Raw genomic sequence first — 17,955 nt, 5'->3', positions numbered from 1 at the left:
TCCATGTGTATACAGACCAAATGTGAATCTCTTTTCAAGTGTACTAGCAGTGTGTGGGTCTATTGTATGTTTTAGAGCATTTGTTTGAACTTTTAATAACTTGATCGTAATGTCTGCTTTCTGCCTTTTATTCTTAAAGAAAAACTATATAATGTATGACATTTGTCTGTCCACAAATAATGTATCAATCAATGTTTCAGAACTTTCCATAACAGACTGAACAGTTATTGACGACCTGCACAGTTGTTCTCATGTAATTAAGCTAAAGGTATAAAACCTAAAATACAAAAGTGTTGCCTGAGTTTGTTTTGTGCTGAACATGGAATAACCCTTGATTTAAGAGACTTCCAAGATCTGGGTGTTCTCTGCTGAAATAGCCCATGTTATCTGTTAGCATACACTGCTCAGGATTCCCACGCACAAATTATTTTAATATATGGCTGTTCTCCACTGATAGTCGTTCAAAAATAGCTGTGTGTTCATTATATTGTCATTCGGATGTGTTCTGACACAATCCATAGATTTATGATTTCTTATTTTTAACATGTTTTAAGTAATCCTGTCTAACAGTCACCTCACTTCCAAGCCTCTTCTACAAACATGTATGTTGATTTCAATCTCTAAAAAATTAAGTGGACTTCCATGTCACAGTTCAATATAGTTGCTAGTGAAAGGCTTTTTTTCTAGTTTCATCAATCAATCACATCTTTGCTTTTCAGATTATTAGACTACAATTAACTATACTGTCATTATGTAGAGTACAAGTACACAATCTATGAATAGCATCCAACCAGAAGTGAATATAGTAATGCAGACTATAAATTAAATCTGCAAATTGGCTCATAATTTGAAAATTATCTTCTGAGCTTAAAGCATTTTCACTTGAATAAATATCACTGACGTGAAGTTTACTCTGCCTAATCTGAAAAGAGTTCCCAGACAGATGTTACCAGGACAGACAATGTCAGTTTCATCTGGAACATTACATTCACCTGAGAAACTTCTCTTGTTGGCTGTCTGAAAAAAACTTGCAGCTGTGGTGTTGGTAACATGCAGCACTGCGCATTAAAATTTACTTTATTTCCCTTTTAATCTTCTGAGTGATAAACCCCACAAACCTTCAGTTGAGATGTTTAGATGTTGAGTAACCTAAGTTTTGTTGTAAATTTCTCGTTGCAAGTTTATTCTGTTCCAGGTTCTTGTGTTTTCAGGTTTATTTCATTCCATTGTATCTGCATTTTACTTCCTGGTTTCCTGCATTTGCCCGGTTTCATTGGTTGCCAAAGTATTATGTCATGTTTACCTGATCTTTGTTTCTCATTATCCCGTGTGTATATATATCTCTCTCGAGTTGCCTCAGTTCACTGTTGTTTATTGTCTTTGTTTTTGACAAAACTGTTGTGTTGTTGTTTCCTCTTTGGCTCATTACTTATCTCTACTTACCCGAACGTTACAGAATAAGTGAGTACAAATTCTTCTCACCCAGGGGAATCACTCACTCGAGGACCATACACAAGGTTGCATTGGATGAGTCCCTATCTGCATTTTTCTATGCCCAGATCAAGGCACACCTGCCCATAGATGGTCCTCAGTGTAACTTTTCTGCATATGTGAAATATCTGTTCCTGTGAGGATCCCCTTCACAGTGGGTGGAGTCCTGGAGGTCCTGATCCCAGTTCTAAGTGTGGTGATCACTAGTTCGTTAGTTAGTGCATCTTCTCATTGTCATGGCCAGGAAAGCTGTTCTTCTTCTGTCGGTTCGGCCTTGCATATGTGGGTCATCTGATTCCACCAAGAGTTATGGATCTTCTTCCTTATGTTGCCTGCTCCACAGTGGCCCTCAGCTTCACCATGGTGGTAACCATCTCTGCCAACAGTCTAGAGGTTTCCTACTGCCCCGTCAGCTCTCCTGTGGTTTCCTCCTCCACCAACTCCTCCCTGTGGGGTTCCAGCGTCTTCGTCTTGATCATCTGCTTCACCATCATCATCTCCACCACTAGCTCCACCAGGGTCTTCTTGGAAGTTTATGTACAAGCTTTGCATGTCTCAATTTGGTTTATACCATTCTTTCCTTCATCAGTTGTTTTGTATGAGTATTTTGTTTTGTAGATGGTTCTGTGTGCAACTTTATGTACTGCCGTCTTGACCAGGTCTCAAGGAAGAAGAGACTGTGAAGTCTCAATGGGACTCTCCTGGCTAAATAAAGGATAAATAAATAAATCAGTGGCTTCTGTCTAGCCACTTTGCCATAAGGGTCTGATTACTGCAGAGATGGTTGTCTGTCCAACGTGTTCTCCCATCTCTGCAAAGGACTTTGGGTGATCTTTCAGAATGACCACTGGGTTCTAATCAAAGCCTTGAAAATCATTTTATATCCATGGCCTGATTTATACCTTATTAACTTCTTCAAGGACTTCAAGACTTGGTTTTTGTCCTGACAATGCAATGTAATTTCTGGACCCTTATATACTGGAGGACCCAAACGATGTGTTGCACTTTGATGATAAAATACTCATAAATAATTACAGACTCCCACCACACATGCATTTGCAGGAGTGGCGGCCATGACGGGACGAGGCTCAGAAGTGGGGGCCATGCCGGGCCGAGGCTCAGGAGTGGTGGCCATGACAGGGACGAGGCTCAGGAGTGGTGGCCATGACGGGCCGAGGCTCAGGAGTGGTGGCCATGACAGGGACGAGGCTCAGGAGTGGTGGCCATGACAGGGACGAGGCTCAGGAGTGGTGGCCATGACAGGGACGAGGCTCAGGAGTGGTGGCCATGACAGGGACGAGGCTCAGGAGTGGTGGCCATGGCGGGACGAGGCTCGGGAGTGGGGGCCATGATGGGATAAGACTCAGGAGTGGGGGCCATGACGGGACGAGGCTCAGGAGTGGGGGCCATGACAGAATGGAGCTCGGGAGTGGGGGCCATGATGGGCAGAGCCTCAGGAGTTGTGGCCATGATGGGATAAGGCTCGGGAGTGGGGACCATGATGGGCAGAGGCTCAGGAGTTGTGGCCATGACAGGGACAAGGCTCGGGAGTGGGGACCATGGCGGGTCGAGGCTCGGGAGTGGTGGCCATGACGGGCCGAGGCTCAGGAGTGGTGGCCATGACAGGGACGAGGCTCGGGAGTGGGGGCCATGGCGGGACGAGGCTCGGGAGTGGGGGCCATGACGGAACGGAGCTCGGGAGTGGGGACCATGATGGGCAGAGGCTCAGGAGTTGTGGCCATGACAGGGACAAGGCTCGGGAGTGGGGGCCATGGCGGGACGAGGCTCGGAAGTGGGGACCATGACGGGACGAGGCTCGGGAGTGTGGGCCATGACGGGACGAGGCTCGGGAGTGGTGGCCATGACAGGGACGAGGCTCGGGAGTGGGGGCCATGGCGGGACAAGGCTCGGGAGTGGGGACCATGACAGGACAAGGCTCGGGAGTGTGGGCCATGACGGGACGAGGCTCGGGAGTGGGGACCATGACGGGATGAGGCTCGGGAGTGTGGGCCATGATGGGATGAGGCTCAGGAGTGGGGGCCATGACGGGATGAGGCTCAGGAGTGGGGGCCATGACGGGACGAGGCTCGGGAGTGGTGGCCATGACAGGGACGAGGCTCAGGAGTGGGGGCCATGCCGGGCCGAGGCACAGGAGTGGTGGCCATGACAGGGCCGAGGCTCAGGAGTGGTGGCCATGGCGGGACGAGGCTCGGGAGTGGGGGCCATGATGGGATGAGGCTCAGGAGTGGGGGCCATGACGGGATGAGGCTCAGGAGTGGGGGCCATGACAGAATGGAGCTCGGGAGTGGGGGCCATGATGGGCAGAGCCTCAGGAGTTGTGGCCATGATGGGATAAGGCTCAGGAGTGGGGGCCATGATGGGCCGAGGCTCAGGAGTTGTGGCCATGACAGGGACAAGGCTCGGGAGTGGGGACCATGGCGGGTCGAGGCTCGGGAGTGGGGGCCATGATGGGCCGAGGCTCAGGAGTGGTGGCCATGACAGGGACGAGGCTCGGGAGTGGGGGCCATGGCGGGACGAGGCTCGGAAGTGGGGACCATGACGGGACGAGGCTCGGGAGTGGGGACCATGGCGGGTCGAGGCTCGGGAGTGGGGGCCATGACAGGGACGAGGCTCGGGAGTTGGGGGCCATGGCGGGACGAGGCTCGGGAGTGGGGACCATGACGGGACGAGGCTCGGGAGTGTGGGCCATGACGGGACGAGGCTCGGGAGTGGGGGCCATGACGGGACGAGGCTCGGGAGTGGGGGCCATGGCGGGACAAGGCTCGGGAGTGGGGACCATGACGGGACGAGGCTCGGGAGTGTGGGCCATTATGGGACGAGGCTCGGGAGTGGGGACCATGACGGGACGAGGCTCGGGAGTGGGGGCCATGATGGGATAAGACTCAGGAGTGGGGGCCATGACGGGACGAGGCTCGGGAGTGGGGGCCATGACGGAACGGAGCTCGGGAGTGGGGGCCATGATGGGCAGAGGCTCAGGAGTGGCGGCCATGATGGGATAAGACTCAGGAGTGGGGGCCATGACGGGCCGAGGCTCAGGATTGGTGACCATGTTGTGAAGAGGCTCCTTCCCGGCTTCCTGCTCTGCCAGCTCCACCCTGTTTTCTAACTCCGCCTGGGTTGCCTATACCACCGGCTCCACCCTGGCTCCAGGTCCAACCTGGTTGCCAGCTCCAGTCTGGTCTTCATTACTGATTTGTCTGTCATTGTAGTTGTTGGTCACTTTTGTAGCTGTTATGTTTGTCTTGTCTTTTATTTTATTTCTTGTTTGGATTTGCCTGAGCTGGATTTGTACCCTGATTGGATTATCTGTTTTTTTTATTTTTTGCATGTTTTCTTCAATAAATCATGTTGCATTTAAATTCTCACCTCAGCTTTGCCTCAACGTAACAGCCTGTCATTTTGAATGAGAAAAACCTGTGGCAGAAGGTGCACAAATAATATGGAGAGCTTTCATGTGACAATGTGCTTTTTTACTAAGCGCTCAAAAAATTTCATCACTAGAGATGTGAGTGCTATTGGTCGAAAATCATTTAATATAAAGGGTCTAGAAACTTTTGGCACTGGTACTATTGTAGATGTTTTCCATATAACAGGAACAATTCCAGTATTATACGATGCTCTAAAAATATCAGTAAAAACTGGCGCTAACTGGGCCGCACAGTGTTTTAAAACATTACTGCATATCTTATCTGGACCTGGGCTTTTCTGAGGATTACATTTCTTAAAAAATTTACTAACCTCTATTTCACTGATATAAAAACCAAAAGGAGATTAAGTCAAAGATAGTGGTGGCAACACTGGAGTAGCATTACCTTCTCCCTTATCAAAATGACAGAAGTATAAGTTAAGCTAATTAGCCATCTCTAGCTCCTTAAATTTTATTTTTTTACAACAGAGGCTGTTTGCCTCTTCCCTAATGAGGGACGTTTGTCATATTCTTAATCCCCTGCAAGGCATATCGTGAGTTACCACATGTCAGAGACGCTTCCATTTTTTGTCTATATGTAGTCTTATCTATTTGTATTTGTCTTTTAATATGCTTCTGTATATGCCTCTGAGTTATCACATCCTGATTTTTATATGCCTTCCTTTTCTTATTAATAAGAATCTTTAACTCTTTAGACACCCAAGGTTTATCATTGGGGTAGACCATAAAAGTCTTAGTGGGTATAATAGTATCTACACAGTAGTTTATATACTCATTGACTGTTTCAACATACTCATTGATGTCCCCACTACCAAAGACCTCCCACTGGGTACATTCAAAGCACCCCTGTAAAGGCATTATACTATCATTTATAGAGAATAGAGCTGCATCATTACAGCTCGGACCTGCTAAAAACATGTTTTGGTTCTGATTATGATGTTAATTGCGCTGAAATCATGCGTTCTAATTCCAGATGAGTTTAAACTTCTGATATACGGTTTTCTGAGTGCGTACATCTGAAGCACATGGACAGAAAGCGGCTGTCACAGCATGTGATTGCTAAACTAAGTTCTCTTTCACACAGAAGTTTACGTTAAAAAACACACGTGAGTTACAAAAACAGTCAGTTATGTCTGTGAGGTAAACTGCTGGAAAAATAAAATTGCATGTTTATTTTAGATCTGTGTGGGAGCAGCAATATACAGTAAATAAATCAATAAATCTGGGACTCTAAACAGTGTTCTGTTCTCGTCTTTGTAGCCAAAGTTAGAACAGTTAGCATGTTTTGCTCAAACTTTCACCATGACATTAGAGATGGTACACCATTGTCTCTTGCAAAATCAAACGCTGTGGGTATAAACTTACAGATTAAGGGGCGGTAATATTATAATGAGATCTCTTTGAAATCTGACGCGCTCTTTTTCTCAGATGCTTGCAGAAAAAGGCTTACCAAAACAAAGTTACTGGGTTAATCTTTTTCATGTTTCCTTGGTTGGTAGATGCACTGGGGACCTGATTATAGCACTTAAAACCTGGAAAAGTCAGATTTTCATGATATGTCACCTTTAACTGAAAATTGTTTACTATTGTCATTTTGCATTATTGACACACTCTTTCCTATTTAATAATGTAAAGTGCTTGGACACATTCTGTATTGTTAAAAAAACTATATAAATAAAGGTGACTTGACTCAAGCAATTTTGTGGGGGTTTTGTGGTATTTTTTAGCTACTAAAGTAACTGTATCTCCATTTTGATTTTTGTTTTCCTCAAGTTGCTGAGATGAATCTTTTGCAGCATTTTCTGCTTATTAAATTACAAATATTTCATCTTTTTAACAAGATTTTATTTAAGTAACAGGCATTATACTGCATCCTAATGATGCCTAAATTTCTAAAAGAGAACAATAAAATATTTTCCTACCTCTGTACCACATCTTTGGCAACTCAGTCCAGCTATACTAAGCAAATCTGCACATGTTTTTGCGAAGAACCTAAATAGCCAGAATGTAATTAGCACTATTAGGACTATTGCATTTGTCATTTGCTTACGGATGTAATGAGCAAGATACAAGGAACAGTTACCAGATCACACGCAAAATTGCCATTCCATGTATGGTCTAAAACACAGCTGTCGTAATGTTTTTTTTTTTTTTTTGCCACAGAATAAAAAACATTTTAAGGAAATATTCTATGAGCATTGCAGAAATGTAATATAAAATATTATGTAAAGTGACAAAATACATATATTTAGCAACATTATTGAAATAAATAGCAGGCACAACAATAGATGTATGAGGGTACAATATGCATCATCATTTTCGAAAGCCTCCAGTAGTTCACACTACAACGTGAAAGCTGCATTTGAAAATTTCATCCACTTGTGAGAGTGTCTTTCAAAAAGCTCTTGTTTTCTCTGGACTCAGTGTAGACAGAAAACTAAAACATAAAGAAAAAGATGTGTAGAGAAAAATGTATCCGGATTAATGTGGACGTAGCCTGAGCAGTGGTTACCCGAGCCAGCTTAAATGCAGTGGGAAAGTTGCCAGTAGTGAAAGATGTGCTGATAAGGTGAGTCAAGAGTGGCTAGCAGTGTGGGTGAGATTTCCTTTAGTAGGTGGGAGGGGATCGGACATTGGATGGCTGGCACAGAAAACTTTGGAGACCTTGTTTTCTTTGAGGGGTGAGAAAGAAGAGTGGAAATGTGTGGGTGAAGGTTGGTTGTGGAGAACTGGTTGTTGATGGATGCCATCTTAAAGCTCCAAAGTCATCAACAGTCAGAGAGAGTAGAGAGAAGAATTTTGTGAATAGTTTCAAGGTGTCAGGAGTCAGTGTTCAGTAGAAAACAGTATGTGTTTGTTTGGGCTCATTGAGACCTGTGAGCCTTCCGTATGAGCTGATCACTGACAGGTTCTCACGCCCTCATTTCCATCACCTATGCCTAATTTCCTGTTTGTATGTCCTAATGACCGGACCGTTCATTCACTCACTGCAAATTATCATTAGCTGAGCTGTGTTTCCTGTTTCCTGGCATTGTATGTTTGATTATGGCTCTAATCTGCAGTTCTTGTGTGTTTATTTGATTACATTCTGGATTGGGTGGTCTGTTTTTTTTTGGGTTGTTATTTTGTTTTGACTGGTTCTTTTTGGACTTAAAGGGACAGTTCACCCCAAAATGAGAATTACCCCATGATTTACTCACCCTCAAGCCATCCTAGGTGTATATGACATTCTTCTTACAGACAAATACATTCAGAGTTATATTAAATAATGTTCACAGTGTGTGTGTGCGCTTTGGATGGGTTAAATGCAGAGCATGAATTCTGAGTATGGGTCACGTCACGTCGTCACTTTTATAATGGATGGGTGCAATTTTTTGGACTTCAAAATTTGGGCTACCATCCACTCCCATTATAAAGCATGGATTAGCCTAGACATTATTTAATATAACTCTGATTGTATTTGTCTGAAAGAAGAATGTCATATACACCTAGGATGGCTTGAGGGTGAGTAAATCATGGGGTAATTTACTTGTTTACATTTGATCACTATGTCCAATAATAATAATAATAATATAGTTATATATATAAAGCACCTTGCCCACAGCTCAGAGTCACTTCACATGAAAAGAAAAAAAAAAAAATCAATAAAAAGAAAAAAAAAAAAAAAAAAAAACGCTTTGAGTTTTTTGTTGGGATTTGAATACATAAACTGAGGAAATGCTATGAAGTGAGTGTGACAGAAGTATACAGCATACTTCTCAGATAGAGGACATCTACGACTAATGCATTAAAACTGTAAAACAATATGGACAATAGGACATTGACATTACAACCTTGCTTATTATAATAGAAGCACAATGCCTGGCATCAATGAGTTTATTAAAGAACCTGTGGGGGGAGCCACATCCTGCCCTTCCCCGAGCCCACCAAACAAACACATCAAACTCCTGCAGCGGGAAACAACCTGTTCACCGCTCCCACATTCCTGCAGCGATGATGGCGTCATGAAGTGTTCCTCAAACATCACTGACATTCCGATACTTACATCAAACCCTCATCATCCACAGGACTGAGCTCCAAACTCCTGACGCTTCTTACAGCAGGTGAGATCAGTATTTTTAGCATGTTGTCTAGTATATCAAACTCTACAGTACATGATCATTAAGTATTTTATGAGCTGTGATAAAATTTTGTTTTTTAATTTTATTTTGCACAAACATTGTGATTTAGAAAGTAATTTTATTAGAAGTGAGTGCTAAACCATGAAATCATGAAACAGACCCTGTGCAATAAGAGATCACATGTTGTATTCCTGTGTTACTGTGTATTAACATAAAGTATTTAACTTTAGGCTGCTAAACACATTGTTCTAAGTGTTTGATGGCTGCTTGTAATTGCATTTTAAATAGTTATGTTTTCTGTAGCACTTTAAAAGACATTTCCAGAGAGGAATGTGAACTGCATGAGCTCTGACTGGAGTTGAGCCAATAAAAGCAGATTGAAATGTTTTCGCATGTACAGCAGTGATGTAACTACAGGTGTTATGTTGTTGTTTTGATATGTTAACCTATGTAGAACCATCATGATGTTGGAAATCTACCTGGTAATGACAATTGCTGCCAGTGCTGTTTCTCAAGAGGCAGAAGAGCCTGTATCATATACGGCAAGTGTATTTACATAAAAATATACATAATACATATTACTGAGTATATAGTTTTGTTATTGCAGCTTATATATATTTTAAATTGAAAGATAAAACACTCTTATACAGTGATTTATTTGTTTTCCTCACAGCAGTGCACAGAAGGCTATGAATATGATCCCATTAAAGAGGTATGCAAAGGTAATAAAATAATATTGTTGATTTAATATTCTCTTTCTGGCCTTTTATGGCCAACAGTTGTCTTTTGGCTATTTTCCTGTCTCTGAGAAAATGATTCTAAAGCCTAATGCCAGTTTTCTCTCCATGTTCATGAACAGATATTGATGAGTGTGCCCTTGTCTCTGATGCCTGCAAAGGAGGCATGAAGTGCATAAACCACTATGGTGGCTACCTCTGCCTCCCTCAGAATGCCCAGATTTTTTTCACTAATGGAGACGAACCATCCCAGCGCACAGACCCTATTCCCCAAACCCCCCTACCGCTAAACCCAACTAACCCACAGACCCCTCAAACTTGCACCCAGTCAAACCATAGAGGTGTAGCAGCTGGAGCCACACAGTGCTTGCTGGGTTTTACACTGGATGAGCAAAACTACTGCCAAGGTAAGCCATTGTTCGTAACACAACAATGGTATTTGTGGTAGCATTAGTCATTAGTCATTTATGGGCTGGGTAAGACAATTTTTTTTTTTTTTTTTTCCCAATCACTGATTTTCTGCAAACAGTGCAGTTATTGCCAAATTTTCGGATTTTGTTTGAAAAGATTCTAAACTAAGAAATTATTTTGAGTCAGTAAACAGGAAACATACATTTCAGAAAATGTTATTTTCCCAGCATTAAAAATGGATAAAAAGCCATAACATATCATTATTATATATATATACAAACTGATATTCAGGGGCCTGCACTGACATTTTGGGTGGCATGTACTCAACTAAAAAAAGGGCACCCCTCTTATTTATAAAAATTAGTTACATACTTGTCATGGTGTCTCCAGACTCCACCGTCACTCCCTCACTCCGTTCACAATTCCCTGAATACTGATCACCTGCACCTCCACCTCGTCAGCACCCTCATCAGCTCCTGTATAAAAGCACACACTTCTCCCCAGCTCATTGTCTGGTCTATTCATTGGTATACGGACCACTAACCTGCCTACTTACCACCTGCGATTACCTCCAGCGTTCACCCTGTCTTCAATGTCCTCTATTGTGTGTCTACTCGTCCAAGTTTTCATCCCTGAGAATTATCTGCACTCCAGCGAATCCCCATGCAAAGACAGTAAACCTCTTAATTCTCCAGTATTGCATTGGTCCATTACTACTTACCCATTGCTACTCACCCATTTTCTCTGTTAATAAAATCGCTGTGTCTATATGCCCTATCCGTCCTCCTCAACCTGTGGTGAGTTTCATTCATACTCCTAATTCTCATGCATCTCCACTCACCACTGAAGTCACCCTTACTGCTGGTGATATCTCTATTTCAGTACTCACCCTCCTCGACTCTGGGTTAGCTGGCAGCTTTATCTCGGGGGAACTCTGCCATCAACTCCAGCTCAAAAGAAGATCCACTGAAGTCAAATCAAGTCCAGTCAGTAACAGGAAGACTGCTCAGCTTCTGTCATGTGCGTTTCTTTCTGGGACCCATCAAGTTCTGGCTTGGTCAACTCCATTAAGGATCCCTGGATTTCCAGGTTCTGGAGCAATCCACTGCTGGCATCATCCCAGTGCATTCATGGTTGATTAAACACAACCCAGTGCTATCCTGGAAAACCGGAGAAGTCTTGAAGTGGGGTGAAGACTGTTACCCTGAATGTTTCCCTCTCCTTCCATGAATTCTCCAGAGACCTGTGAAATGCACCTTCTTCTCCAGAAAATTCACCCTGATGGAAAGGAAATAATGACATCAGGAATATAGAGTTGCTTGCTATCATACTCGCCCTAGAGGAATGAAGGCATTGGTTGGAGGTTTCCAGACATCCCTTCATGGTATATACCTATCATAAGAATCTTGAATACCTCAGAGAAGCCAAGAAAACTCTCCTTTACCAGATTTGACTTTAAGATGTCCTACAGACCTGGTTCTAAGAACGTTAAGGAAGATGCCCCCCCCTCATCGATGATTCTTCTGAAACTCCTGAGCCAATCCTTCCCTCCAAGCTCATAGTAAGTCCCAAGCCCCATTCAATGGTCTCGTGAGTTTTTTTACACTCCAATGCCTCCAATCCAGCTCAGCCTGGGTGTTGTCCTGGTCATACCTATGTTCAACACTCTCAACACGCTCCTCTGATCTGTTCAGCACATACAACTTTGGGCACTGACCAGGGGCCACTGGAATCGTCTCACTGCTACAAGATTGCTTATGATTCTAAACCCCAGAAACATTGGTCCCTCCAAGATCAACTGTCAGATTAACCCACTGTCACTTACCTGCTCCAACTCCCTGCACATTTCAGAATTCACTCATCCTTCTATGTATCATTAGTCAAGCCATACCATAATCCTGTTTCTAATCCTTCCACAGAGCCTTGTCCCACTTATGAGCCCCTCTTTCGATGAAAGAAAATGATGGTACCACCAACACAGTCAAGAAAATCTTGTGGTGGCCTCTTGGAATATCTAAAGGACTGGGAAGGATATGGTCCTGAAGAAAGATCCTGGGTCCCCAGAGATTATATCCTTGATCCTGATCTCCTCACTACTTCCATGCGGCCCACCCTGACTGTCCTGCACCAAAGAGCAGAAGTTGGCCACCACAACGTCCGTGTCTTTGGCCCTCAGGAACGGGCCATGGAGTGGGGGGGTGCGGGTTCAGGGTGCTGTCATGATGTCACCAGGTTTCTACCATCACTTTCTCACTCACTTTCTCACAGTCCCATGAATACTGATCATCTGCACCGTGTCAACACCCTCATCAGCTCCTTTATAAAAGCACACACTTCTCCCAAGCTCATTGTCTGGTCTACTAGTTGATGTACGGACCACTTACCTCCTGTGATTCTCTCATGCGATTACTGCCAGCATTTCCCCCTGTGTCTCCAGTGTTCTCCATTGCATGTCTACTCATCCAAGTCTTTATCCTGGAGAAGTGTGTGTACTCCAGCGAATCCACAATCTCCCCCTCCATCTGCAAAGGCCTCTTCATTCTCCAGTAAATCACTTCATTCTGCAGTATTGCATGCTCCATTAATACTTATCCATTGCTACTCACCAATTTTCTCAGTTAATAAAATCCATGCGTGTATTGTCCGCTAATCCTGTCTCTGAGTCTGGTATTTGCGTAACAATACTGTAGATAATCATTATTTATTCATTCAATAACCGTATACTAATGCAGATGTTTAATACTCCACTAAAATTACCAGTTCACAGATACAGCTATTTTTAGCATTCATTATTTCTACATATATCCTATCACATAAATTAATTACAATTACAAATTAATTTCCAGAATCATTTTTCCCCTTACCTTTACAAGGGCATAATTATAATAAGACAATATAGGGCTGTTATCTATCAAATTAAATAATTGTCAAGAAAATCTTTACACTGCAGAGGTGGCAGAGAACCTGTATCTCAGGTGGAATTTATTTTAGATGCCTTTACACAGACTGTCTAATGCAGCTCAGAGGTGGCATGAATGTATTTACTCTTCAGTTTAAATTGCATAAATAATGTTATAAGATGTTTAATGTTTTAAATGTGTAATTGTGAATATATACATTTTGACCTTGCATGACTTTATTTTATGACAACACCAGACCAGCTTGCTTGTTGTTAAGCTATTGTTAGTTAGGCTGGTTGAATTCAAATGTTTTAATAGGGTTTTATTTCACAGCAGTGACAAATGTTGCTGATGTATAAGATGGACACAATTGTTAACTGGCTGTCACCAATGAAGGCAGGTCAGGGAGCCGTGGATGCTCCAACAAAGAGTGCTAAATTTGTGTGCATTAACTGTGATGGCTGTGACAAGTGATGCCATGAAAATAATATTAAAATGAAAAATGCCACTTATTTAATCAGAGGCCAAAAGGGAAGTCTTGGGGTCTATACTTGGGGTCTATATGCGCACATGTCTGCTGCTATTACTATGCCAACTATGTAAAGGGACTGTTATTCCATTGAAAAACAAACGTAAATATGAAATTGTTTTGTTTTAAAAGTTGTTTTGCATTTCTCACAAAATTTATTTAAATCTGTCAAATAATGTAAATTAAGTTCAGTTTATTGTTATGTCAGTAGTAATTTTTGGACGAACACATAAGCACACAAATAGTACGAGAATGACCCAAGTTTCATCCTACATGGTGTAGGACCAGATCCAGATCCCCATGTTCACGTGATTTTCCCTTCAGGTTTTCACAGTTGTCCTGACCGAGTATAAAACCTTATGAACGTGGGGAAGATCATCCCACAGGTTCACAGATCTCCTGGAGTGGCACCCCCAACAGTAAAGCTTTTGAGGTTGTCACACTTCTAGTAGAATGAGCCCTTAATGCTAGAGGTGTGCCTCATAGGCACTAGATATCGCTTTCACAATCTATTTGCTAATGGTTTCTTTAGAGGCTGGGGACTCCTTCTTGGGGGTCCCGAAACATACCAGTAACGTGTCATTTTTCCTCCACTGAGATGTTCTTTGAATATAAGTCTCAAGGGCCCTGACAGGGCACAATAAATTAAACCTCTCTTGGTCTGTCGACATGCCAGGACAAGGATGGAAGGCCTGCAGAGTCGTAGATGGTGTCCAGATCCCCATGGCCAGATCCCAGGCTGGGACTTCATGGTGTAGGACCAGATCCAGATCCCCATGGCCAGATCCCAGGCTGGGACTTTACCATAAGTGTTAGGCTTCATCCTACGAGTGCTACAAAGGAGCCGAGTTATCAAATGGTGTCTCCCCAAAAACCCATCGCGTGACAGGGCTTGGAAGGCAGCTATGACCACCACATAGACCTTAAGAATGGAAGGGGATAGACCCACAGAGAAACAGCTCTTTAGGAATTCTAGCACTGGATTAACTAGGCAGTTAACTGGGTCCAATTCCTTGTACCATGAGGTGAAACCCTCCACTTGGAAGGAGTATGATTCCCTCATGGCAGGAGCTCTAGCATTTAAGATGGTTCAGGAGCTGATCCCCCTTAGGGGCCAGACCCACAAATGCGAACAGATCTGCTTCCTCCTGGCTGAACTTACTCTTAATAAATTCCACCATCTTGGAATTGAGTTTCCTCAGCCCCTGCCTCAACAGGCTGTCTGCTCCCGTATTGAGGTATGTGAAATGTAAACTGCTCTGTGAGAAAACAGTTTGCCCTGTGACCATAGAAGGACCTGGTGCACCAGTCTGCATAGATGGTACAACCTCAGACCCCCCGATGATTTATGTTGCTCGTACAGACAAGGATGTGGTTGCCTCTGAGGTTCAGGAGGAAGTACTTTTGAGCTAGAAATATAGCTATCATTGTTAATGTGCCAAGATAGATGATGCTGTCTCCACAGACCTTGAGTTGAGTAGCCCTTCAGGACTGCTTCCCTGCCCACGAGGGAAGTGTCTGTCACTAGCATCTTACAATGACACGATGCTCCAAGCACAGGTCCCTGAAGGTTTCTTCCACATCACCAAGGAATGAAGGCATCTGTGCATCACATTTATCATGTGGAATGGGTTTAGTTATGAGCCACTACTGTAACTCATGTGCTGCAGGCCAAAATGTATCACTTGGATGCAGCTGCCATGAGACCCACTGCTGAAATCAGCTAGTCATCGATAAAATTGAGTACACGGATGGCCTGGAGTCTCAAAGGAACCAGTGCTGCATCCATGTATTTTACGAAGGTGCTAGGGTATAGTGCTATTGGTATGCTTCGCCCCAGAAAGCAAACCTCAGGAGTTTTCTGTGTTGAGGAAGGATAGATCTGTGGAAGTATGCATCCTTTAGATCAAACTTGACAAACCAATCCTTGGATCTTATTTGGTTCACGATGAAAGGGACGGTCAGCCTTTTGAACCGGTTTTGAACCGGTATCTTCTCAGAGTGATGCAACACCCCCATCCTTCTTTGAAATAATGAAATACCAACTGTGGAAACCAGAATTACTCTCGGAAGAAGGAACATGTCCTATGGCCTCCTTTGCCAAAAGGGACTGAACTTCCTGTTCCTTTACCCAAGCTTGCTTGGGGGCCACCACTGACAACATGCCATCAAATTTTGATGGTTTAGAATCAAACTGGATTCTGTATCCCATTTTCTATTATATGCAGGACCCACTGAGACGCATTTGGTGGAAGTTTCCAGGCTGCCAAAAAAGTCTTCTAGGGGAATAAGCCTTTCGAGGCTGACCTCTGGTGTATCTTGGGAGCTGAGCTTGATGCCTTGAAGAAGAATGTTGCTGCCTGTATGAGGAGCTGTATGTAGATGGCTGGGGCTGCCCCCTGGCAGGACCCAAAGGTGTCTCTCCATGGCCACCAGTATTGACATGGAGCAGCAGATGACTCAGGAGGTCTCCTTGGTGGACCAGAGAGATAAGTCGGTGGCCTGATGCCAGTCATAACTTGTTTTTGTGGCACACTTCCTGTTTCTCTGCCGGTCTTTTGATGTTAAGCTTAGTCACAGCACGAGTCACAACCTCCACCAGGTCCTCATAAGCAGGGGATACAGGTGGTGAGTCCTCAATATCTCCTGCCTTGATTGAGACGATATCCACTCCCTCAGAGCTGGATAACATAAACATCGTGCTCTCACTCAAGGCAGTAGAATCCTTGGAGAAAGCTTCTGGATCCCAAGCGTGAGTGCTGTAGCATATGGGAGAGAGCCAAGAAAGGGCCAAAGCTATCGCTGTGAGCTCCACTTGCGACCCCCACAATCGGAGCCGCTGCACTGCCTCCGGTATCAGAGCATTTTGATCTGGAGCTGCTCACAATGTGCAACCCTTGGGAGCTGACAGCTCATGCTCTGCTCCCAAGTAGTGTACACACACATTTTGTGTCCCCGTCCGTGATATAGACAGACACAGAGCACCTGTTGAAGAGCAAAATCTAACCTATTTTGTTCCTGGTGTCCTTTGTAGCTTCCGCAGTACACCATCACAATTGATGCTGGACTAATTAGGATTGGCTTGCTTCAGACGCCATCATGTAGAGGCATTCCCCACATTGTTAGCACAAGTTCCTCAATGGGGAATGTCATTTGCATTGTGTATGCAAACAGGAAGAGAACATGGATTTGAACAGTAAATAGACTTCAGGAATGGACTTGCTTCTGGACCAGGTCTCATTCGCTGATTCATCATGCAAGAAACCTGAAAAGTACTTTCCATCCAGTAAATCTGGTTGAATCCAGCAGTCTGTAGCTACACTTTGGGCTTTGGGTTCTATGTAGAGTGATTACCAATTGAATGTTCTGCTTTTCATGTTAATTAATTTCATGATACTTCTCAGTGACCCACTCACATTAACTGCACTTGAATTTATGGCTTTAATAAAATACTATTTAATGTTATAAAGCTTTCTTTAATCATGATGTGCACTGATCAGCCTGTGTGATTGTGTGTGTTTGGGTAGATGTAGATGAATGCTCTCAAGGCCTACACACCTGCAATGCAGACCAGATCTGCTATAACACCAGAGGCTCTTACACCTGTCAGTGTCATCCTGGATACCAGAAACATGGAGAACAGTGTGTGGGTGAGTTCACACTGCAATCTAGTCATCAAAGCGGACAACTGATATAACTTAGCAATATATACAATAAATATGATCCTATAATAAGTATATATAATCATGCTGGTAAGTGCTGGTTAGTACTGTTTTGGGCTGTTCTAGAAAACAAAACTTATCTGGTTAAACTTGTCAGCCAGTGTGGTCTTTCTGGTCAATGTGGTTGCTGGTTAAGCTGGAGGGTCAACAGGTTATTGCTAGTTGAACTGGTCTATGGGGAACTTTAGTTGGGAGGGGGGCTCTTTCAGTGTCAATTATGTCTTTAGCATCAAATATAAATATTTCTGTAAAACAATATTACACTTATATTTCATGTAAATAATACACTAATAATGTGATAATAATGATAATTGGCTTTAATTCACGATAATCTCAATGATGCACTGAAAATTTTTTTTATTATTTTTTTTTATCTTAAATAATAGACACATTTGCTGGAAATTTTATTTACCCATAATTAGTGTAGGGTAACAATAGTTCTCAGCATTTCTGCCAGGCTTGCCTAGCAAATGATGAAGCACTATCTGCATTCAGAACAGACATTCTCATTTACATTTATGGATTTAGCAGACACTTTTATCCAAAGAAACTTACAAAAGCAATGTCAGGTTTATTAGACAGCTTTTAAGTGCATC

General features: G+C 43.3%; 1 protein-coding gene across 1 annotated transcript in view; it reads left to right on the top strand.

Annotated features, from left to right (window-relative positions):
- The first annotated feature begins 8,876 nt into the window (after positions 1–8,876).
- The window catches only part of LOC109058193 (EGF-containing fibulin-like extracellular matrix protein 1), a 28,955-nt gene continuing 19,876 nt past the window's right edge, over positions 8,877–17,955 (top strand). Inside the window, exons 1-5 of the mRNA XM_042768390.1 lie at positions 8,877–9,042; positions 9,515–9,602; positions 9,737–9,782; positions 9,920–10,204; positions 17,165–17,287. Of these exons, the coding sequence (XP_042624324.1) occupies positions 9,522–9,602; positions 9,737–9,782; positions 9,920–10,204; positions 17,165–17,287 (535 nt within the window). The 5' untranslated portion in view covers positions 8,877–9,042; positions 9,515–9,521. The remainder of the gene's footprint in view (positions 9,043–9,514; positions 9,603–9,736; positions 9,783–9,919; positions 10,205–17,164; positions 17,288–17,955) is intronic.

This window comes from Cyprinus carpio, chromosome A13 (assembly GCF_018340385.1).
Source record: "Cyprinus carpio isolate SPL01 chromosome A13, ASM1834038v1, whole genome shotgun sequence".
In the NCBI taxonomy this organism is placed as follows: Eukaryota; Metazoa; Chordata; class Actinopteri; order Cypriniformes; family Cyprinidae; genus Cyprinus; species Cyprinus carpio.
Note: the sequence above shows the minus strand (reverse complement) of the source record. Positions and strands in the feature narration are given on the sequence as shown.